Genomic DNA, 22,798 nt, shown 5'->3' on the forward strand with positions numbered 1-22,798 from the left:
ATAAATAATAGGCCTTGTAGTCTAGCATTATTCTTCTACATAGAAAATATTCTAAATCAATACTGTTCACCTATATATAAAATATATATGTAACATAATATTGTCATGTTTTAAGTGTGACCTCACCTTTGTAATTTATTTGCAGCAGGAATCTGAGAGGAATATGAAAAATACACAAACCCATTCTTATCTCTTACTAACCTAATCTTCACGTGGCCAACATTGGACAACATTTGTCAATGAAGGACACATAGTTCATGAAGAAGGAAAGTAAAATCAGACGGTTGACTGTCATTTATCAGAATAATACGTTCAATTATTGGAAATAAAGGAAAACATAGCTCTGCACAAACACATTCACTAATATTCAATATCAATAATGATATAAAACTTCCAGTAAAAAAGAGTACTATCATGCTTTATATACATATAACTCTCTTTTTTTAGTCTAGTACTGCATTAATAAAACGTTACAACAAAATGACGCAGGCGCAGTGCGTCTTGCATAATGACGTCACGAACCCGGAAAGCAATCCAAGCAGTATTGTTGTTGTGGAAGCAGCTGATATTTCTGCAGAGAGGTCGAAACTGGACAGAAACCGGTAGAAAACGGGTTCCTCACTCACTTACACGGATCTTATCTTATTGATACTTTATTTTCCTCAGCGTCGCCATTATGAACGTGACGCTCGCCGTGAAGCAGTACGTCTCCAAGATGATTGAGAACAGCGGGCCCGGGATGAAGGTGCTGCTGATGGACCGAGAGACTGTGAGTCACTACCGGTGTTCCTGTACCGGAACTGTGTGGTACTGGTATTGTGTGGTGGTTTTACTGTGTGGTACTGGTGCTGTATGTCTCTGTGACATCTAAAGATGGACTGAGTTGATCTTAGTTAGGATCCCAGTCGTTGTGGTAAGTGTGAACTCTGTGGTGTTGTCATTTATCTAATCTAGTTTCATATTTTTTGTAACGTGAAGGTTTTACATTTTTACAGTTAGTTTAGAAACTATCTTGCATAGTTGTTAATTCTTTATCTGTTCAGGCCCAGGGGTCATTAACAACAGTTTCTGTAAAGTAGCAGAAAGACTTAAAGGCTTGTGTTCATCTCCATTTTTGATATAATGAAACTTCATGTTAATACCAGTCTGACCAAATTAGCACATGAGTACAGACAGGTGGTCGGGAAACAGGTAAAGCTTCTCCAGCTGAGCACACAGACCAAATACAAGTACATACATCTGGGTACAAATGATGAATAATGTGGTATTTCTACCATAAAAAAAGTACCTTTAAGACTTTAGTTTTAGGAGATGTGATGAACATGATGTTAATCCAAACATTAACATGCCACAACCAATCGTTTACATCTCTGCTTCTGCTGAGAACAGACCTACATCAGTACACAAGGGTGTTATCAGACCTGAGGCTGATGTGTTTGCTGCTGGTACCTGGACTCTGATTGCTCTAGGTCACTGTCAGTGGAATAAAGATTTTAAATGTGTGTTTCAGACCAGTATAGTGAGTGTGGTGTACACTCAGTCAGAGATCCTGCAGAAGGAGGTTTACCTATTTGAACGCATCGACTCTCAGAACAGAGACAGCATGAAACACCTGAAGGCCATCTGCTTTCTCAGACCCACCAAGGTACATGCCTTTGTCAGTTTCTCCCTGTATGTAAGTGAGTGATAAAAACTGTTCCTTCAGTGACTATTAAACCATGAACTGCGTGTCTCCTGCAGGAGAATATCCAACATCTTATTCAGGAGCTGAGGAGACCAAAGTACAGCATCTACTTCATCTGTAAGGGACTCAGACTCTCACTGCTGATGGTCCAGGATCAAATCTGAGCACATGATTCAAATTGCAGCTTCATATTCACTCTGAAAGTGACAAACACCTGCCTTTAAAATCATGTCTATCACAGAATCAGTGTTGTTTTGTGCAGCCATTGTCTCCTTTTCAAACAGCTGCACATGTTTTTGTGTGTTTCAGACTTCAGTAACGTGATCAGTAAGAGTGAGATCAAAGCTCTGGCTGAAGCTGACGAACAGGAAGTGGTAGCTGAAGTTCAGGTGAGTCTAAGACCACATTTAATCTAGTTCTCACATTTAATCATCTTTAAATTTCTCTCAGGATTTGGTGAAAATAATGATGACATGTCAGAGGATGTGCTTACAGTTTGTTCCTCTGCTATAAAACCCAAAAATGCAGCTGTTGTTAATAAGTTAATGAAGTAAACGTGGTGAAGACGGAGTCATTATCAGACATGTTAACTGAGTCTGATGTGTATGTGTGTGTGCAGGAATTTTATGGAGACTTCATCGCTGTGAATCCTCACCTGTTCTCCCTCAACCTGCAGGGAGTCTCCAGGGTATTGTATTATATTCAGAGACATTCCTAATAATCTCAACCCCACTTCTGTCTTAATGTAGAGGATAAACAGCTGTGAATACAACAATGAATATCGTTTATTATTTCAGAGCACAAGTCGGTCATGTGAAGGTCATCCTGCACCTGATAAATCTCAGAACTTTGTGTCTTTGTTGTCAGGGCCGGAGCTGGGAGCCATCCATGTTGTCTCGCTGCACCCAGGGTCTGACCTCCGTCCTCCTCGCTTTAAAGAAATGTCCAATGATCCGCTACCAGCTCTCATCAGACATGTCCAAACGGTTGGCAGAGAGTGTCAAGGTTCCCACTGCAACAACACAAACACACATCACACAAAATGGAACACACAGCACCCTCCTTTGTCAGCACTAGAAACTAGAAGGTTTATTGTCACAGAATTGTTCTCACAACAAAGTCTGTGTGTGTCCCACACATAAAAAACCTGGGTGTACATTTACTGTCACACGGTTTTGAAATCTGTCTGAGACAACAATGACATCTACAACCGATTAATTTGAAGATTGTTTTCTCCTCTCTGCTGCACCTGTAGACGTCTAATATGCTGCTTAAAATGTCAAACAGCTGATCAGCTGTCAGTAAGATTAATCTATGATCATCATTATTGATGACAGACAAACGAAACATGAGGTCGGTGTGTTTCCTCTGCACATTGGTGGAGTCACAGTCTTCAACAAAACAGCGGTGTCTGTTCCAAAGATCGTTTATATGTGGTGAGAGCTGGCATGGAGCAAGTGCCTGAAACTTAAAACAGAGTGAAACCTCTTCTCTAGTAAAACCATCAGGTGATCTTGCATCAGTTTCAGAATCTCCCAGGTTAAATGTTCACATCATGTCAATAAATCAAAAGAATCTAATTGTAGTTCTGGTTTAAGATCTTCTGTAGTCTATTTGAAGCAAGTAGCTGTTGGACAAAAATCTGTTCCAAAGTCAGTCTGGTCTCCCACCAGTGCAAGTACAACCAAATTCTGTGAGCAAATACAAAGTCTGAGAAAAAAATGAATATATACAAGGAAGAAAAACCAAAAATACATTCAGACTGTGAAACATGTTATGTGACTGTGTAAAGGCACAAATGTTGTTAATATGCATTGCATTGGTCAGATATAAAAGTACTGTAACTCAGCACAGTTTTGAAGTGCTTGAGTATTTCTATTATCCGTACTTTCATACTTTATTCACCTGACAGATGGAGTTACAGTTCTGTTTTTTATTTCTTAGTGAAATATTTTCATAGGAAGCACATGATTGAATCAGGTCATTTTCACCTGAGGTCTTATTGGATTGAAAAGCAAACAATGCACTAACAACATGTTATTTTTGATACAAATACTTCTGCAATTAAAAAAGTTTGCATTTTTGCATAATTAGATGCACGTTAACTAACTTTACAATAAAAGTCTACTCACATAAATGTATGTGTTATAATGAACAACCCTACAATACAAAAATGTACTGTTCAAAATATAACAATTTATTTCTGCAGACTGAGTAGCTCCCCTGTTAATACTTTTAAGTACATTACATCACTTATCATTGCCTCTGTTTAAACTTCAGTACTTAAGTTAACTTGTAACAGTATATTGTTACTAAGTAGTATGCGTGGTTTTACTGTAGTAACTGATTACTTGAGTGCTTGTTCAACAGCAAATCATTACAAAGGAGTACGAGCTGTTTGACTTCAGGAAGACGGAAGTTCCTCCGCTGCTGCTGATTCTCAACCGGAGCGACGATGCTATCACACCTCTGCTCAACCAGGTAAACAATCACACCACATTTTAATGTAAACACAGAAACCACACAGATACCACTGAGTTGTTGTGCTGTACCATCTGTTGTCTGTACCTGTAGTGGACCTACCAGGCCATGGTTCATGAGCTTCTGGGTCTGAACAACAACAGGATCGATCTCTCCAGGGTCCCAGGGATCAGTAAAGACCTGAAAGAGGTGGTTCTTTCAGCAGAGAACGACGAGTTCTATGCAAACGTGAGTCTGAACTTCCTGATGATTCAGTTAACGATCAGTCAATGAACTGCTGCCTCTGACAGTGTGTGTCTATGTTAGAACTTGTACCTGAACTTTGGAGAGATCGGCACCAACATCAAGAACCTAATGGAGGATTTCCAGAAGAAAAAACCTAAAGGTCAACAGAAGCTGGAGTCCATAACAGACATGAAGGTCAGACCTGGCTCTGAGAGATTGCTGGTTAAGATCCTCAGACTCTTGATTGTTTAATCTGTCTTGTCTCTGCAGGCCTTTGTAGACAATTACCCTCAGTTCAAGAAAATGTCAGGCACCGTGTCCAAACATGTGACAGTGGTGGGGGAGCTGTCGCGCTTGGTAACGGAGCGTCAGCTGATGGAGGTGTCAGAGGTGGAGCAGGAGCTGGCCTGTCAGAATGACCACTCTAACGCTCAGCAGGTATTAGAACACCTGCACACTGTACTGCAGTTTTCTCACAAAATATAGAACTGCACTGACGTATTTTGTGTACTGGGTTTAGAAAAATACTGTTTTCAGCAGGATAAAAACTAGTTTGTCATTAGCTTAATTTGAACTAACTGCAACAGGTCAACGTGAATCTTATGATTTATTGCGGTTAATGGTTGAATGTTACCTCCGCTGTGTCTCAGCTCGTCTCATGTCTCCTCTTCTTCTGTCAGAACGTTCGTCGTCTGCTGCAGAACCCCCGTCTCTCAGAGCTGGACGCCGTCCGCCTTGTCATGCTCTACGCTCTGAGATACGAACGTCACAGTAGCAGCATCCTCCCATCTCTGATGGACGACCTGAGCAGGAGAGGAGTGTCTGAGCGACATCGCAGGGTAGTTCATTTCTAACCCAGTTTAACAGATCCTGTCAGGTGGTTTTAGTGAGTAACAACTTCAAAACTGCCAACGTTTGACTTGCTTTAGCAGCATTTTAGTCACATGAGTTCAGAACCTGCTTCACTCTGAACATCACAGTAATAAAGACCATAAAGTTTAAAGCAAACGCTCTCATTCAGCCAACTTCTCTTTCCTGCAGCTCTGAAACTCTCAGCTGATTGGTTGATCAAAAGACATTAATGGTAATTATTTCGGTAATGGACACTGTCTGTAAATAGAAACTAACCCAATTTCACAATATCGTGACAGTTTATAAACTAAACAACAAATTTATTCAGGAAATAATCAACAATGCAAATCATCTCTTGTTTCACAGTTACTATGATGGAAATGTGCTAGATTTGTCCAACTGTTTGGACAGTTTGAGGTTACTATTGCCAGGTTTACTAAATAAGGCGTCAGACAGCTCACGTGTTTCTGCTGGAACAAGAAGTGTGATTTTTGTATGATATTTATGACATGTAAACATGTCCATGTCTGCATCTGTCAGATGGTTCAGGCTGTGGTCGAGTACGGAGGGAAGAGAGTCAGAGGAAGTGACCTCATCACGGCAACAGACGCTGTCGCCATTACCAAACAGTTCTTCAAAGGCCTCAAGGTACACGCTCTACAACCAGTCTCACCCTGTTGTTTCCATTCATCTTAATCCTTTCCTTTGTAAAAGTGGGCATGTGCATCTTCTTATCAGCTGTGGAGCACAGTGACGTACCAATAAAATTCATGAAACACTTGCTTATCCATAATCCATAAGAGTGACTCCCAGTCACACCCTGCTGCCAATTGTGACTTACTGTAGTCTGCATTTATAACATGAGAATTAACAAGAGCTGGTGAGAGGAAGAAGGAAAAACAAAGGGTGCATTCATTTAAATTAATAGTATGCGTTTCTGTTATTTTCTTTTGGAGCAGAGATCAGGTCTAATAATTTCCCTCTGAAAAATTTAATTGTTAAATTTAAATTTAAAAATTTAAATTTAAATTTATTTAAATGCACAAGGCAGGTAAAACGATTAGTTTTACATTTGTTGTCTGGTTCAAAGATAATGCTAGTTTTAGGTAAAGTAATTTGACTGATCAGAATCAGAAAATCAGCCTTGTTTACTGTCACATTCTACTTTTCTGCTCTTTCTCGCACTTGCATCTCGTGAAATGTGAACACTTTTCAAATAGGACTTTGCTTTGATGTATAAACATGCAACACTTGCCTTGTACCTCACTTGTAAGTTGCTTTGGATAGAAGCGTCTGCTAAATGACTAAATGTAAATGTAAAATGTCTAAATGTCACACAGATTTAGCTTTTATTTCACTTGGACTTCACTTTCTCTTTCATTTCTGTGTCACTGTAAGTTTGTGCTGTTCCAATCTACCTTTTTCAATCCAAAAAGGTGCCAGCGCGCCCTCTGTTGTCATAAAAGCATAGTTTCTCCTCTTGGCTTCTAGATTCTTTGTCTACAAACATTTAAAAATTGATTTGTTGAAACCTGCAGCAACCCTGATACAGCCAAGAAGTATTTGGACAGTTACACATGTATTTTTCTGCATACTTCACTACTTTGTATATAAAAAAAAAAGCAAACAAGCCTCAGCTTAGATTTGTGCATGTTTACATTAGTGTGTGTGTGTGTGTGTGTGTGTGTGTGTCTGATACTGTTTTGGCCCTGTAACACTAATCCATGTCATGCACAGTTCTTTGTGTACCGATGTAAACCTGCTGAAATAAAAACACATATTAATGCGCAAGAGGTTTGGACCACGTGTCCTACAGCAGACAAAGATTTATTCTTTATTCTTATTCTCAATTTGTTACAAACATCCTGCAGAACCCTAATCCAGTAATCAGAAGATTGTTTTTAACCTTAGCAGCTAAAGTCACTTCATGTGTTTATGTGCAGGGAGTGGAAAACGTGTACACTCAGCATCAGCCTCTGCTTCACGACACTCTGGATCAGCTGATCAAAGGTCGACTCAAAGACAGTCAGTTTCCGTACCTGGGAGCCAGCAGCCTCAGAGACAGGTAACACAGAGACACACATCATCTGCACAGAAAATGACTGTATGTATATCTACTGGAGAGAGACCGGCACTGCATTGTGTGTCTGCTCCTGCTGCAGTTTTGACTCTGACAAAAAAGTGTGCGGACACACAAGTGTAAGATTGTTCTTCTGTGCAGTAAAAAGACAAAATGTGACCACGCAGCTGCAGGTTCTCTTTGAAAATGAAGTAAAGTGAAGGAAACTACAACAGGTTCCTCATAAGACTGGAAGTCTGATGTGGGTGTGTGTTTGTGCTGCAGACCTCAGGACATCATTGTGTTTATAATTGGTGGAGCCACGTACGAAGAAGCTCTGACAGTTTACAACCTGAACCGCAGCACACCTGGAGTCCGCATCGTCCTTGGAGGAAGCAGCATCCACAATACCAAGAGGTGACACACACACACACACACACACACACACACACACACACACACACACACACACACACACACACAGATACAAACAGGATTCCCTTTGAGTTTTACTTTCTGTCTAATAAACTGACAACTCTGATGTCGGGTTTCCGCAGGTCCTTAAGGGATTCACAGGGTTTTGGTGTATTTCTGCCAAAGGCTCCTGTGGTTTAACATGTGCAACATTTAGAAAGTTAAACACATAAACTGGATCCATATTTGACTCGATACTTCAACCAGAGTCACACTCCAGGTGTTTTCACCTCTTCCTTTTTTCTCTGTGTCCCAGTTTTTTAGAGGAAGTGATGTCCGCGACAAGTCATGGTGGAGAACAAGGAAGTGGTCGTCACGGCAACAGGCGCTGACCCCACGCTGTACAAACAGAAAAGCAAAAGAGCGTGTTGGAGATAAAACAACATTCCCAACCTCTTATTCTGTGTCAGTGTTTTTTTTGTTTCTGTTTCAGAAGCGTTCCTATTACTTTGTCCTCCATGGTCAGATTATTAGGGACAGCAGATCAGTACATCACCATCACTAACTATGGGCTCAGTGATCATTAACAAAATCAGGCTGAAAGCCTGAATAGGTGGGCTGTGTTGTATTAGACTGTACAGGTGTACCTAATAAAGTGGATGTTCTGTGTTGCTCACACAACATTTTGTTAAATCTGACATAAAGTGGGAACCTGACCTTTTTATTTTAGAAATGTAGTTCAGATCAAATTTCACTTAATTTGGCTCCAGAATCTGAAAAAGTTTCAGTTTTTCATTTAACGTTTGTTGGATTTTCATGCTCATCCACTTCTTCAGTTCTTATTCAAACTGTCGGTTCTGAAGCTTTAAGGGAAGAAATGACACCATGGATTTGTTCCAAGATCACGCGATCGGCTCAGGTTACTGCATGAGCTCTGATGTTGTTTTCAGTCTGTCACTGGGTGAAATGTCCCTTTAAAGTGTTTCTCTGGGTCAATGTGAATGTTTTAATGTAAAAACACCAATAAACAAGAAACACAAGACTGCATCACGTGAGTTGTGTTTTCTGGTAAATGTGCAAAAGGTACTTTTACAGTTTTGTCTACTGTCATTAATTTAAAATGTTTAAAGTTAATCAGCTTCAGAGATCATATGATCTGAATAAAATAATAACTGATAATGTGACGCTGGTAAGCCCATCATGGAGAACATTACAGACGCCATCTACGGCAGCAGGAAGACCATCCATGTGATCAACCTGCACTACCTGCAGAGTGAGTGGTGCTCCAGAGAGATCCAGATGGCCAGGTGGGGATGCTTTTTTCTATGTTTACTAATTGATTAAAAACTATCTTGTATCTAAAACAACTATGTTGTTAAAAGACAAGTTCAGTCCTTTACTAAATTAATGATTTTCTAATAAGCCTCAAAACACCAACCATGAATGGTCTCTAATTACTCGTCTGTGCCGTAAACCTCAATTGTTTTCTAAAAATGATTTTAATAAAAACATGACACTGTCCACTCGTTGACTGTCTTTATTCCATTCCTCATTCCTTTAGGGCTCAGTGGGTCAGTAACACTGAAATAATATAATAATATTAAAAATATGAGTGCAGCTCCTGCTGTTGTCTTGGAACATTCCAGATTGATTCAGTCCTCTGAATGCTCATCATAGTCAGTCCTGGTCTCTCCTGTGTGCTGCTGCAGCTTCTGTCTGTTTGATGAGCAGAAGGACGTGTTGATCCTGCTGTTTGCGGAGGACATCCCGGCCCAGGAGCTGTCTCCATACTACCGCATGTGGAAGCTGGTGCAGAGACACACCTATTTGAGATGGTCTCAGGCTGGACAATACGCGGGAGTCTTCTGGCAGCTCCAACAGACACAAAGTGCTGACTGGACCAGCAGGATATTCTCAGCATTCTGCTTGTCCAGTGGACTGTTTTCTGCAGTCTGAGATTTTACTGATCGAATAATTAACTGAAGATTAACTTGCAGCCATGACTACAAAATGACTGCAGCTTCATACAGAGGTTTGGGACTTGGGGCCCCTGACATCTTTGGCGCCTCAGACTATTCAGGAACCACGCACCGTTCCAGAGTTGGTGTACAGTTACTTCCACTACAGTAAGAGCTTTTGCAGTAAAACTGATCAAGTAGAGCTTTTACCACTTTCTGATAAAAAGCGGAACAAACTGTGTATTTGTTGATTTTTGTCCTTAAAACTAGTGAAGTTAAACTGACTAGAGCAGAGACTATGAATCGTTTACTTTAGTAAAAAACCGCTTCAGTATCATTTCACATGTTCAGCAGTACTGTGGTTTCAGAGTCTGACAGGTTTTAGCCTTGATTCTGCTGAATTACAGGAATCTTTTCAAGCTAAATGGAGCAGACAGGTCTGTATTTAAATGATTGAAGACGGATTTGAATTTCTTACTGTGCTTTCTTTTATTACTTTTGTCCTGATCCTGATGAGAACACAGTCCTCAGTCTCCTTCTGTGCACAAACGCCCTCGTCAGTCACCCCGTTTTCTGGTCTCCGTCCCTCAAACGTGTCTTTGTCTCTCTGTCGCTCGGTGTCGCTGTCGGGCTCCGTTTACCAGAAAATAGGCTACAGTGCGCGTCCGCGTGTCCGAGCGCGCGACTGTGTTGAGCAAGAGCATCAGCCTCCACACACACACACACACACACACACACACTTAGGATGCAGCCTCGACTCAGACAACGGACGCGGAGCTGAGGGAGAACCGGACTCTCACCGACTCCCACACCAGGATCCAGCGGATCCGGGGCTGCAGCCGTGCAGAGTCCCGGAGGACGGAGGGAGGAGGATGAAGAAAAGCAACGTGAGCAGAGGGGTAGGAGGCTCGGCTTTATTCATCCGTGTGTGCTCGTTCATGTTTGGATTTTTCTCAGTCCTCAGTTTGATTAATGTGTGTGGGGACAGACAGAGACCCGGTCTTTCTGTTGGATTACAGCTGTGTGTTATTCGCCATTTCAGTTGTACTTTTACTGAGTACTTCCTGCAGATTCCTGTATTTACTGCATCATTTACTGCAGCTGCCTTTAATTGTCTGTCTGTCTCTGTGGTTCCTGTTCATTGTCCCACAGTGGTGATATGAGAAAGTAAATGTGTGATTATTTAGTGGCTGTGGTTTTACTGAGGAGCAGCGCATCTGAACAGAACCATCACCAGAACCATTGGGTCCATGTCTTCAGGGTCCCTGGGTTCAGGTTTGTTGTATTGTTCTCAGTCAATCTGTAGGGATAAAGAAGTATTAGGATGTTTTACTAAATACTACTATTAGAATTACAACATATTAGTTATTGTGTACCATGTGAGTACTGTGTGTACAGCTGTTCAAACTAAAGCAGTACAAGTACACAGAAACAGGGTACCTCAGAGTTTCTCCTACACGAGTCTGTCCCATTCATATATATTTGACCACCCACTGCTGTTCAAACCATGGAGACTAAATCCAGTTTCTGTGAATCAGAGTTTGAGTCATTACATGTTTCACACTACAATGAGCCGAACCAACCGGTTTCAGTCGGTTCTAGGACACTGAGATGGTTCTGACATGACAGACCCATGAAGAGAGATGTGGTCTTCATTCTGATTGAAGCTGGTGGAAACTTCCTGTGTGGTGTCATCATCACACATCATCCTCTTTGCCTCTTGTCTGTCTCTTTGTCCACTTTCCTGTTCAGGAAACCAACAAATAAGAACTCCTGTTTTTTCTTCACTTGTTCCTCTATCACCAACATGTGGACAGGAAAAGTCTGTCCTCTGTCTGTCTTTCGATGTCTCCATAACAGCCCTGTGTAGACCACCAGACTGTTCTGTTAATAAAAGATGTCTCTTCTATTACCCCCCCCCCCCCCCCCCCAATAAAAATAAAAATAAATTATTATTGTGAAACATGGTTTTATCAGATCCCTGTCCACTAAACCCTCACTTGACTTGATCATGCAAGATTCTATGATCACTTTGTATGGAGCATGGCCTAAATCTAATACTTTATTACCATTAAATGGTCCAGGTTGTTCAGACCACCAAACAACGTGGTTCTGTAGCTTCAACTGTTTTTTCTGGTCATGTTTTTTCACTAAGAGTACATCACTAATTCCGACTCTGCTGGTTTTTGTGGTTCTTCTCTGACCCCTGTCTGTCATCTCTTTCAGGGCCTTCAGGATCCGGCTCAGCAAGTGGCCCAGCAGCCGGAGAAGGTGGGCTGGATCAGGAAGTTCTGTGGTCGAGGGATCTTCAGAGAACTGTGGAGGAACAGATACGTGGTCCTGAGGGGAGACCACCTCTACATCTCTGACAAGGAGGTAAGGACATGTCCTGGTTCTGTGTTGCCTCTTGTCCTGGTCTCAGGGCTGACTGTTGGTTTGTGGATGTGGTTCAGAAGTACAGGCAGGTTTCTAATAGGTCCAGTATTTGTTAAGATCTGGTTTTCAGGGCACAGCAGAGGAAGAAGAGGAGGAGGAGCTGCTGGTGAAGACTCCCAGACTTTGACATGGATTTGATGTAAAAGATGTGGAGAATCTCGTCTGAACTGTGAGCAGCTCATGAAGGAACTGTTCTGGATTCAGACTCTGAACTATGACCTCATTATTTCCCAGTACAGCACCTGAGATCCAGTCTGAAACCGCCCTGTGTTGTTTCTGGGCAGAGACGACTGTCCTTAAAGGCCCCACAGTAAGACCCAGTTTGCAGCAGGTCTCTGTGGTCCTGCAGCTCTGACTGTCCACACTGACTCTGCACTTGTTCATTATATAACTGTTCTCTAACTGTCCACTGACGGATGCTTAGTCAGACTCTGTATTTTTATCTCTGCTCTGCACAAACTTTTATCTTCTGTCCACTGGTGGTTTTTGTGTCTCAGCTTGGACTTTCTCAAACCCTGTGGGACACGGTTCTACAATGGTTTCAATGTTTAACACAAATATTTCCATCGGCATGGAACCAGCCTGAGCTCCTTTCACACTTTTTTGAGACATTTCAAAGCTCAAACAAAGACTCTGTCCAACCCATCAGCATGTCCCCTCACTCTGTCTACTTAAAAAAGACTTGACAGTTGAAAACAACATGTTTCTCGTGGGTGAAAAACTCAGTTCAGTTGTAAAAAGAGGGGAAACCGCGGTCTGTCCCAGGTTTGAACTGAACAAAGCTTCTAAATAAAAACAGGTCTGGCCCAGACCACTGTTCTGAAGTGGGCGTGTCTCTTTACAGTATGTAGGATTTTGTAGAACAGATCAGACTCTGTCTTTGGTTTTTGTCTTTCTTTGCTCTGCAGCTGAGCAGCAGGATAATGACTCAGAGTTTCCTGTGATTATGATGCTTCTCATCATCAGTCGACCCAGACCCTTGTGCAGCCTGAGGCTGACACCAAAGACGCCAAAGACAGCGAAGACGCTGAACTCAGCGAGGTGTCTTTGTTCTTTGAGGACTCTGCCCATTGTAACCCACAGGACTCAGTTAATGATGAGCAATGTTGGGATCTGTGTTTTCCTTTAATTAACTGAACCAGAGGGAGTGTGTATGTGTGTGCATGAGTGTGTGTGTGATTGTGTGTGTGTGTCTGTGTGTGGGTGGGTGGGTGAGTTATGATACTGGACAGAAAGACACTGACAGCACAGATACTTGATCTTCAAAGATTCAAACTGTCTCAACCACAGAAGAGTAACATGACTTTAGTGACGTCAGTGGACAGTGGATGTCACGTCTGAAGTCCCTGTTCACACCAACTGTGTGAAGAATGGACATGGATGTGACAGAGCAGCCGGAGTTAATGTTGTTTCAGTTTGCGAGTTTGATTGATCACATATTGATCAGTTTTTCTGCAGAGCTTCATCACAGACACGTTTGACCTGCTGCAGTTCAACGGTTTGTTAACAGCTGATCTGACACCTAGGAAATAATAAAACGACCATAACAGTTAAATTCTTCTCCAGTTTCACTCACAGAACCTCGTCCACACCTCCCTCTAAGTACACGTATCATATTTTCACAGTAGTATTGCAGTAAAGTGTGGTTTTCTGCCTGAGCTCCCTTCAGATGACCCTCTGTGGATTAAAGTTGAACGAAGTGAAAACGTGTGATTAATGAAACATGGAACCAAAAGCAGTGAGAGCCAAATGTCTTCAGTCACACAGACTGTGCTCTGCCCCAGTTTGAGGTTTGCTGTTTTATTTTCGAGGATCAGTTACGTGTCATCTTCGAGGGGTTTCGGACATTGGGAAAGGTAAACAAGGTGAAAATGTAAAACAAAATATCTTGGTGCATGATCTCTGCAGGTTTCAGTGGACTCTTCACAGACCTGATTTTAACATGGTCCAGTTCTCCTTCTTCATCTAATCTGGTTTGTTTGTCTGGCTGCTGGACCTGGTGAAAGCAGGAAAATGGTTCAGACTCTAATTATTATTTTCAGCAGAGCCTCTGACCATAGTCAGCCCACCTGTGAAGAGGGAAACCGATGTTCTGAGGGAACCCAAAGACCTGAAACAGAACGCATGCTCAGCCGCCTGAACCTCCAGACATTGGCATATCTACCCTGATCTCATCAAATCAAACAGCTGCACATGTCACTTCTGTCACATCAGAGCATCTCAGAGACAGCCAGTGACATCTTCCTGCACACTAGTGTCAGTGTGTCACATCACCTTTACCAGACCTCATTAGACAGTCCCAGTTTCTAACAAACTGCCGGGCTGTACTGCAGCTCACATGGTTTCTTAAATATCTAATGAACACAGATGAGTCCAAAGACTGGTTCAGTGTTTTACCCCTGAAAGACGTTAACCACATCCACAGCCTCTTTCTCAGGTATCTCACTGAGAAGTGTGTGTAGTGTCTAGTTCTATAAAAACCATGGAATCTTTGTTGTCCACTAGTCTTGAGGACCCTACAACCAACAGTCTATGCCCTCTTTATCATCTGTGGAGATAATTCTGTCACGATTAAAACTTGTCTTGTACGTTTAAACATAAAAGACCAACAAATTTGTAAATTAGTTTTTTTTGTGTCACCAGATGAAGGACGAGCGTAAAGCACAGCAAGTGTTCGACCTGGCCGACTACGAACGTTCAGAGGAACTGAGGAAAGCAAAGAGTCGCAGCAAGAAGAACCACAGTCGCTTTACTCTGCTGCGCTGCAGACGACCGGGAAACACTGTGAGTCAATCATGTCTCTACAGACAGACACATCTGGGTTTGGTTTGAAAAGTGAGCTGTGAACTGCGTCGTTCAGCTTTCAGCATTTCTGTCTCTTCTTCATCATCCTCTCATGTCAGTCCTCTGAGCTCAGAGATTAAACTGCCCCCTGATCCACACTGCCACATCATTGGTTGATTTCCTCCTACACCCGCCTCTGGATTGGTGGGTCAAAGCTGACACTGCAGCCCACCCTGCCTTGGCCGGAGCAATTGGCTGAGCCGTGTCGTTCTATTCCTCCTCAGAAAAGGTTTAATCCTGAGAATCCAATTAGTCCATCAGAGGACGAGCTACAGCAGTTAATCCCTGTCCAAAGACTTTCACGTGTCAGCCCCCTCTCTGCTGCACTTTATTCAGCAGCTGTACACAGAAAATTATAAATAAAGACCTTGTTTGCTAATAAAGTTAGTGGATCTGTAAAAATCCACCTGCATCAACACGCAGCACATTCTGTCTTTGTCCAACATATCTGTAGTTTCTCTAAATCCTGTGAGATGTATTCCGCAAATTATTAATGATTTAATGTTACATCATCTTCAAAGTTGATGTCTTTGCTTCCTGTTTATGTTTGAACCAATAGAGTGGATGATGTCACTAATCTTTAGCTTTGTCTTTAAAAATTTTAATGTGTTCTCCTGATCCTCACAAAGAGCAGCAGGTGAATAAATCTAAAACTGAGCTGATGGTTCTGTAACGTTGCAGATTCTCTCAGCTTTAGCAAATAAAAAGCACAGTACTCCAGCACAACTTTAAGTTATACTGTAAATTAAACCAAAACCTCTTCATTTCCAAAAATGTATAAAGCTTCAGCTGGACCTGGGGATGTAACAATTCTAAAGCAGAGACCAAAACCATGACACAACATCCACTGTCTCATGTTGTGAACTGAGACATGCTGCCAGTGGACTCTCCCATTTAATAATAGTGACTCCCTGACACCTGTAAAATCCCCGAAATCTGACATTTCTTGTAGTAGGAGGATGTCTGTCTTTGCAGTGTGTGGACAAGCTGGGACAGACAAAAACAGTTTCTGTATCAAACACTAAACTTTTCCCCCTCTCAGTAGCGACTTTACCTTCAGCCTTCTCTGGAAAAAGAAAAAAACTTCACATCGCTGTGACAAAATGTCAAATACCAAGAGCAAAGAACAGCATCAATTTTCTTTTTTGCTTTGAGTCGCAGTGGTGGTGACATCACCGTGGTTTCATCAGGCATCAGAACGATGGCCAGCTGGTTCTGTGTCTGCAGTGGAAAACAAAGCAGAGCAGGGTCGATACTGTGTAATGTTATGTGTTTGTGCAGGTTCCCAACTTGGTGTTTCTGGCAGTAAGTCCCGAGGAAAAGGAGTCATGGGTCAATGCCCTCAATTTGGCCATCATCAAAGCCAAGAACAGAGTTTTAGACGAGGTATGGATTGTCTTTATAAGCTCACGCTATATAATGACACAGAGTTTTCCCAGTAGATTTAAATAGAGGATTTTGAAAAAGTGTCCTCAAAATTTCAGACTAAAGTCCTTGTGTTTTTGTTCAGGTGACCATTGAGGAGGACAGTGCACTGGTTCATCCCACCAGAGACCGAGCAAAGATCCCTCATGGCCGCCGGCTTCCGACCAGAGGACACCTCATGACCGTTGTACTGCACTCCCCCCTCCTTCTTTTCCTCGTACTTTTGTATTAACCTTGTCTTTAATGAAATCAAATTGTTTCTCTTTACTCGCCCCAGGCGTCCTCCTCCCACGGCATGTTGACTCTTGATCTGGTAGCTGAGGAGGACGGTTTCTCCCATGACTACGATGGAGACCCACAGGAATCTTGGGAGAGCAGTTTTCGCATTGACCTGCAAAAGGGAGATTCGTGTGGAGAGGTGGAGGTTGTCGGTCGCCAGCGGGCCGGCACAGATGTCTCAAAACTCTGGGTGACTTCTAAGGAGCCCAAGGTGAAGACCGGCAGTCTGCCCAGGGGCAGTGAGCGGTCATGGGGAAAAAAATCTCACCTAGAGGCCTCCAAGATCCACAAGACCCAGCAGGTGCAGGTAGATGATGTTAAAGTTTCAACTACTGGTCATTACTGAAAGCTGGTGGTTGAGTGGCTGAGTTAGGACAGACCTACATAACAAACCACAGAACCACAGGTCGCAGAACCAAGTTCCAAGTAATTTTGGTTTGTAGGGTCGCAGAGTTCTGCGACCCTACAAAAATTACTGCCAAATTAAAAGGCCCAGCTAAGACATGAATTTCGCCCTGACAGTTACTCACCAAGGTTGTACTTTCAAACTCAACCCAAAGTTCCAAACCCCAAAAGCTTAGAAAAACCTGTCAGTTCTGAGTTCAGTAACATGACTCTAGGACAGGTGTGGAACCCATGCTCCTTGGACTGGAGTCCTGCAGCTCTCAAGTAGCATGGGCCCCCCACCCCTGTTCTACTGAGTTTGTTTTAATTCCAAATAGTGTTACGTTTAATTCAACTGCAGAGCAGGCCAAGTCTCAGTCCGAACAGCATCACCACAATCAGTATCATATTATAGAACCTTCCTAAAAATCTAGTTGAAATTTGTATTTTACTGAGTCACTAAATAAAGGAGACACTGTGGTGGAGTTTGCATGTTTTCCCTGTGCTTGTGTAGCTTTCCTTCGGTTTCCTCCCACAGTACAAAGACATGCATATTAAGTTAATTTGTGATTCTAAATTCTCTGTAGGTGTGAATGTGAGCGTGAATGGTTGTCTGCCTATATAAGTTACTCCCAGTGGGTCAGGTGAGCACCTTGCATGGCAGCCACCGCCATCGGTGTGTGAGTATGTATGCGTGAATGGGAATCAACATTGTAAAGCGCTTTGGATTAAAGCGCTATATAAGTGGCCATTTTGTGTTGGCTCTGAGACTCCAGACCTGTTCAGGGAGGACCTCATCTGGACAGGATCCAGCCCACCTTGACCCTGTACAGGATAAGAAGTTACAGATATGGGATTAAATAAATGGAGACACTGCCTATTCTTTTCTTTGCAGTGTTTCCTCCAGCCACAATTTGACCTAAATCCAAACTTTCTTTGCACAAAAACAAAAACTCACATCAAGTAATTTACTGTAAGCCTTAATGCTAAGCAGAGCCCCCTCCCCACTCAACACAGGCAGCAGACAATAACTACCTTTTCTTTCAGGTCCTCCAGGCTCAGTCTCGAACACCACAGCCAGGGAAGAGGATCAGCATGCAGGGCCGGAGTCGGTGTGCCTCCATGGATGAGGTCCTGTCCTCCAGGTACAGAGACACCCAACAGTAAAACAAACCATCAATCAGCTCTACTGTCTCCACCCAGTGGAATTATGTAACAGTTTACATTAGCTGAGGTCATCCTCAGTGAGCAGATTAGAACATTGATGGACTGATAAATGATCAGCAAACCACAACAAAACTCTCATCCTCATCGTCCTTTTCCCTCCTGTCTCTCTTATCGCCTTCCCCTTCTTCTTTCTTGCAGACCAGGAATGATTCGTTCTGAGTTGCGTTCTGCTCTGCGTTGTTGTCCGACTGAAGAGGAGGCAAGGGGTGGGGCCCAGCCAGTGGGACAGCTGCAGAGCCTCATTGCCCAGAGGATGCAGAGAGCTCAGGAACTGCTGGAGGAGATGAGACTGCAGGCAGGTCTACTTTGTCCTTGAGTTTGTCCATTACTTTACCATTCACTGCAGATGCAACCATCATGACCCAGCCTCTAAAATCTAAAGACAGATGTTTGTTGTGACTTCCAGGAGCTTCAAAAGGCCAAAGCAGAGCGAGAACAAGGAGGCAGCTCACCTCACCTGAAAGGCATCGATTCCCCTCGACTCCACCATCTCAGGGGCTCCGACTCTCCTCATTCCAGGTTCGATCGCCACATTCATTAGTATTTAAGAATCTCTCAACCTTTTAAAAGTCTCGTCCTACAACAAGCCTTTTTCATAAAACGAAATTAAACAAATGATGTTATGTCTGATCATGACTCAAAATATTTCATAAACCTCACCAAATTTTTGCCTAAAGTTGGTCTTAACATAAGTGGGCACCAAGGAAGGTCAGAGCGTTCCTTAGATAGGACCAATAGCCTAACCAACTGTCTGTCTGTCCATTACCTCTTGTCATGTTAGGTTCTGGAGGTAATTCCAGCTCTCATTGGGTGAGTGCTAAGGTACAACCTGGACTGGTCACCAATTTGACCTAAAGGGACAGCTAAAGGAAGGAGGATAAGGTCCAACATAGACATTGGGATCAGACTTAGGCAGACTTTGTGTTTCTCTGGGAGCGTGCAGGGCGTGATACAGATCAAACAAATTAGACACAATGACAAGATGTCTGAACTTCCGTCACAGGCTTTCTTTAAACACAGGGATTAAAAACAGTGATAACACACTTTCAGGTCACACTTTGACTCATATTGTTTGACTAGAAACTAGAGCTGACAGAGCAGTGTGAATCCTGTGTAATCATTATCTGTCCTGGAGAATCAGGAGTGCAGCTGTTTCAGGTACTACTACACAATCTGACAACAGTCCCTCTTTAATCTACCATTTGGTTGAAGTACACTGTTGTGGACAAAAGTGGTGGTCTAAGCCAAATACTGCACAACATGATTTCGTAAAGTTGGACACTAAAGGTCCAACAGCGTAGTAGACGCCTTCGAAGAAGCCAGTATATAAAAACTGTATGTATAAAGCTGCTTTTTTTGGTCCTCCACAGCCGGTCTTCAGGATCTCCGAGGAGCAGGAGCAGTGACTCTCCTCGCCTCCGGGGCAAAGAGTCTCCTCGAATGAAGGGAAGAGAGTCTCCTCGTTCCAAAGCCAAGAGGAACCGCTCTAAAGGGGCCGATTCACCTCGGTCCAGAGGATCCCATTCTCCTGCCACAAAACTGAATGAATCTCCTCGACTGAAGGATTCCGCTCGTAGGTCCGACTCTCCTCGATTCAAGAGCGCAGCCTGTTCCCCGAAACTCAAGGAATCCTCCAGCTCGTCTGTTCAATATAAAGAGGATGTCCCTCGGGTACCAAAGTCAACAGAAACACCTCCTTGTGTTGCTGGATCAAACTCCCCTCAGGTTAAAAGATCTGACTCACTACAAGCCACTGAATCCACCTCCCCTTACCTGGGGAGCAGCAAGGAGTCTCCCTGTCTGAGCCAGAAGAACTCCCTAACTCCATCTGGATCCTTTGAGACTTCGCAGCCTAAAAATCCTGACAAACAGCACCTGTCCCCACTTATGCCTGCCTCCCCTACTACTCTGCTGTTGGAGGAAGACCTGGAAGTGGAAAGGAGGCGTGCCGAGGCTGAGCGCCTCCTAGAGGAGGCTGTGTCTTCGTGGAAGGAGGCGCAGGAGGTGCTGCAGGAGGTAAAGGAGCTGCAGAGCCAGACACTGCGCCGCCAGCGTCGGAGGACATACGAGAAGATGACATCAAAAGCGACTGGGTTGTCTGCTGCAACTGCTGCAGCAGAAGAAGATGACACGCCCGCCTCGCCGACGTCACCTGAGGACGAGGACGAGTCTGAGACGCCTTGATGAGGACTTCTTATTTTTTATTGAGTTTTCTCAATGACAGTAGCAGCGTTTTTCAACATGCTCACACACAAAGAAAAACAGGATTGACAGGATTTTTGGTTCTTTTCTTAAAATATTTTCATCTTTGAATCTGGGGACTCTGGGATGCATGTGGAGATATTATGTTGAAACCAGCAATCTACAGTTCTTCCCAGGAGGTTTAAGGACTTTAATCCTCCGCAAAGCACTAAACTGTCACGCGTCAGTCGCCGTCTCACCTCTGCTGCCCGTTTTCTTCCAAAAAGTCTCTTTGTGTCACATTTAATTAGATTTAAACTATTTTAACGGAGAGGCGTTTCCCTGCTGCTTCTGTGATGGTGCCGCATGTCTTTCTTCTTTGTCCTTTTTAACTGAAAATGAAGGGAAAAGCCTCTTCGTTAATTATAGAGACGGATTTTTAATATTTGGCATTTTGCAAGGAAAAACACAGTTTGTTATTCAAAGACACTTTTTTGTGATGTCAAACTTTATACAGGGACAAAGCTAAAGAGCACTATGTTTCTATGGGAACTGTAGGGAGATGTGGGGTTAGCTTTATAAAATCAGGAAACAGTGAGAATTGACTTCCATTAACAACACTGATAACACTAATATATGTATAAAAGCTGACTCCGTTTCTAGTGTAGATGATGTGTTGTTGTGTGAAATTTGTAAAAAATGATTTCTAGTCAGAAAGTATCCCAACACAAATCAGGGACTTTAATGTTCTGCACCGTGAAAAGAAGCAATAATGTCAATGGGCAAAAGAAATGAGGCCACTTGTCTGTGAACAGGAAACAAGATTAATGTGTTAGGAGGTAAAAGAAGCCGCTGCTGTCGTATGAGCTCCTGTTTCTGCTGCTTTCTGTGCAATATTTCTTTAGAACTCCAGTGTATTAATATGCAACCGACACAAGCTCAAGTAATCAAGAAGCCACCTTAAACTGAACTCTTAACTGACGGCGCTGGCTGTGGTCCGTTTTTTGAATAACACTGCACTGGCCCACAGTGAAATCTTTGATAAAAGAGTGATAGAAATAAAAAGTTTGATATGAATCCTGTGAACTAGTGTTGAAATAATTAGAGACAGAGTCGATGTGCAAACTTTAACAAATGATCAAACGAGAAGAACACTTTTACTGAACAAACTGAACCTGTCTCTGACACACGAGGCAGTTTTTTTGTGTGAGATCTGACGCTGATGTGATGAAATGTTAACAAAGTGAAGTCAAATCACATGAGCGCAGAATTTGCGGCTGAAGCATCAGCTGAACATCCGTTTAATAACTGTTTATTGTGTTAGAGATGTGACACTGAATATTCACATTATTTCTGAGTTTTTTCTCTGTTTTGCACATTTGTGGTAAAGATTCAGATGGAGAAACCACTGACACTGTACTGTGAGTGATGTTGGTGAACGCGATTTTATTCTTTTTTTTCACGATTTTAATTTTTATTTTACATTTTATGCACATTTTAAACAACCATTGTGTAATTTCACTGTGTTCACAATATGAACATTTTAAATATTATAATTTGCTTTAATTAATAACATATTTTTATGTTGTGGATTTGAGTGATGTTGGTTAAATTTACAGCAAAGCATTGTGGGGCATAAAACGTGTCCAGAGCCATCATCACGTTAAATAAAAGAAGCTAAATAAAGAGTCAGTTCAGGCTGCTGATTCTTCTTTATTCATGGTGAACTTACCTGGCAATAGGTGAGCTCCTCTCACCTTATTGTGTATTTTGTCTGAATAACAAATAACTCCTGAAGGAGAAACGAGTCCATTTTACATCTTAGAAAGTTTGTTTTCCTGAAACAAACACGGATGAATTTTGACATTACTGATTAAAAAATATTTGTAGACGGCCTGAAAATATTTGATCTCTTTACATTTACAGATGTGTTGCTGTGAACTCCAAGTTCAGCTCCATAACACATATTTATACATCAGATTGGAAAGAAATGAAAAGTCAAATCTGTTTTGAAGAGAATGAAATATTTCTGCAGCTTAATAAGGTTTTTTGATTCAGAAATGAAGATTCTTATCTTGCAGCTGGTTGTTGGATCAGAAACTCAGCACATCAGGCTCAGATTTCCACAGTCCAACAGTAAAAATCACACTTTGAGACTGTGGTCACGTGAGGCGTTAGTCCAGCTGCACGTCTGGCCTCCGGCCCACAATGAGATCAGTTAGCATGAGGCTCATCGAGCTTTGATGACGAGCAGATGTAGGCCAGGACAACCAACACTCACACACCAACACTCGCTGTGCAGCGGTGTGTGTGTGATTGTGTATGCATGCGTGAGCTTTTCCTGATGAG

The 22,798-nt window shown here is 42.5% G+C and overlaps 2 protein-coding genes across 4 annotated transcripts; both read left to right on the top strand.

Annotated features, from left to right (window-relative positions):
• The first annotated feature begins 504 nt into the window (after nucleotides 1-504).
• Nucleotides 505-8,762, top strand: vps45 (vacuolar protein sorting 45 homolog). Its single transcript, XM_067503271.1, has 15 exons — nucleotides 505-769; nucleotides 1,511-1,645; nucleotides 1,741-1,801; nucleotides 1,994-2,073; nucleotides 2,304-2,372; nucleotides 2,552-2,689; nucleotides 4,055-4,165; nucleotides 4,259-4,393; nucleotides 4,472-4,585; nucleotides 4,661-4,828; nucleotides 5,071-5,229; nucleotides 5,783-5,890; nucleotides 7,186-7,307; nucleotides 7,587-7,718; nucleotides 8,032-8,762. The coding sequence occupies exons 1-15, from the start codon at nucleotides 677-679 to the stop codon at nucleotides 8,105-8,107; spliced, it is 1,701 nt and encodes a 566-aa protein (XP_067359372.1). The 5' UTR covers nucleotides 505-676; the 3' UTR covers nucleotides 8,108-8,762.
• Nucleotides 8,763-9,839: 1,077 nt separating this feature from the next.
• plekho1a (pleckstrin homology domain containing, family O member 1a) lies at nucleotides 9,840-22,103 on the top strand. Of its 3 annotated transcripts, none has more exons than XM_067502780.1 (10): nucleotides 9,840-10,560; nucleotides 11,900-12,049; nucleotides 14,753-14,893; nucleotides 16,235-16,339; nucleotides 16,464-16,565; nucleotides 16,656-16,964; nucleotides 18,089-18,186; nucleotides 18,407-18,563; nucleotides 18,675-18,787; nucleotides 19,639-22,103. In XM_067502780.1, exons 1-10 carry the CDS (start codon nucleotides 10,123-10,125, stop codon nucleotides 20,450-20,452), a joined length of 2,427 nt encoding a protein of 808 aa, XP_067358881.1. In that variant the 5' UTR covers nucleotides 9,840-10,122; the 3' UTR covers nucleotides 20,453-22,103. The 3 variants fall into 3 exon arrangements, with proteins under 3 accessions (XP_067358881.1, XP_067358967.1, XP_067358796.1); XM_067502695.1 differs by having other exon boundaries at nucleotides 9,881-10,572; nucleotides 19,639-22,102; XM_067502866.1 differs by lacking the exons at nucleotides 16,235-16,339; nucleotides 16,464-16,565 and having other exon boundaries at nucleotides 9,877-10,572; nucleotides 19,639-22,102.
• The last annotated feature ends 695 nt before the right edge of the window (nucleotides 22,104-22,798 follow it).

Source organism: Channa argus, chromosome 1 (genome assembly GCF_033026475.1).
Source record: "Channa argus isolate prfri chromosome 1, Channa argus male v1.0, whole genome shotgun sequence".
In the NCBI taxonomy this organism is placed as follows: domain Eukaryota; kingdom Metazoa; phylum Chordata; class Actinopteri; order Anabantiformes; family Channidae; genus Channa; species Channa argus.

What these genes read in the sequence shown, in the direction of transcription:
- plekho1a (XM_067502695.1), top strand. Translation starts at nt 10,123, where the DNA reads ATGATTGAAGACGGATTTGAATTTCTTACTGTGCTTTCTTTTATTACT. An exon ending in GCAGACGACCGGGAAACACT is followed by an intron (nt 14,894 to 16,234) that starts GTGAGTCAATCA and finishes GTGTTTGTGCAG; the next exon opens with GTTCCCAACTTGGTGTTTCT. An exon ending in AGAACAGAGTTTTAGACGAG is followed by an intron (nt 16,340 to 16,463) that starts GTATGGATTGTC and finishes GTTTTTGTTCAG; the next exon opens with GTGACCATTGAGGAGGACAG.
- vps45 (XM_067503271.1), top strand. Translation starts at nt 677, where the DNA reads ATGAACGTGACGCTCGCCGTGAAGCAGTACGTCTCCAAGATGATTGAG. An exon ending in GCTTTCTCAGACCCACCAAG is followed by an intron (nt 1,646 to 1,740) that starts GTACATGCCTTT and finishes TGTCTCCTGCAG; the next exon opens with GAGAATATCCAACATCTTAT. An exon ending in AAGTGGTAGCTGAAGTTCAG is followed by an intron (nt 2,074 to 2,303) that starts GTGAGTCTAAGA and finishes GTGTGTGTGCAG; the next exon opens with GAATTTTATGGAGACTTCAT.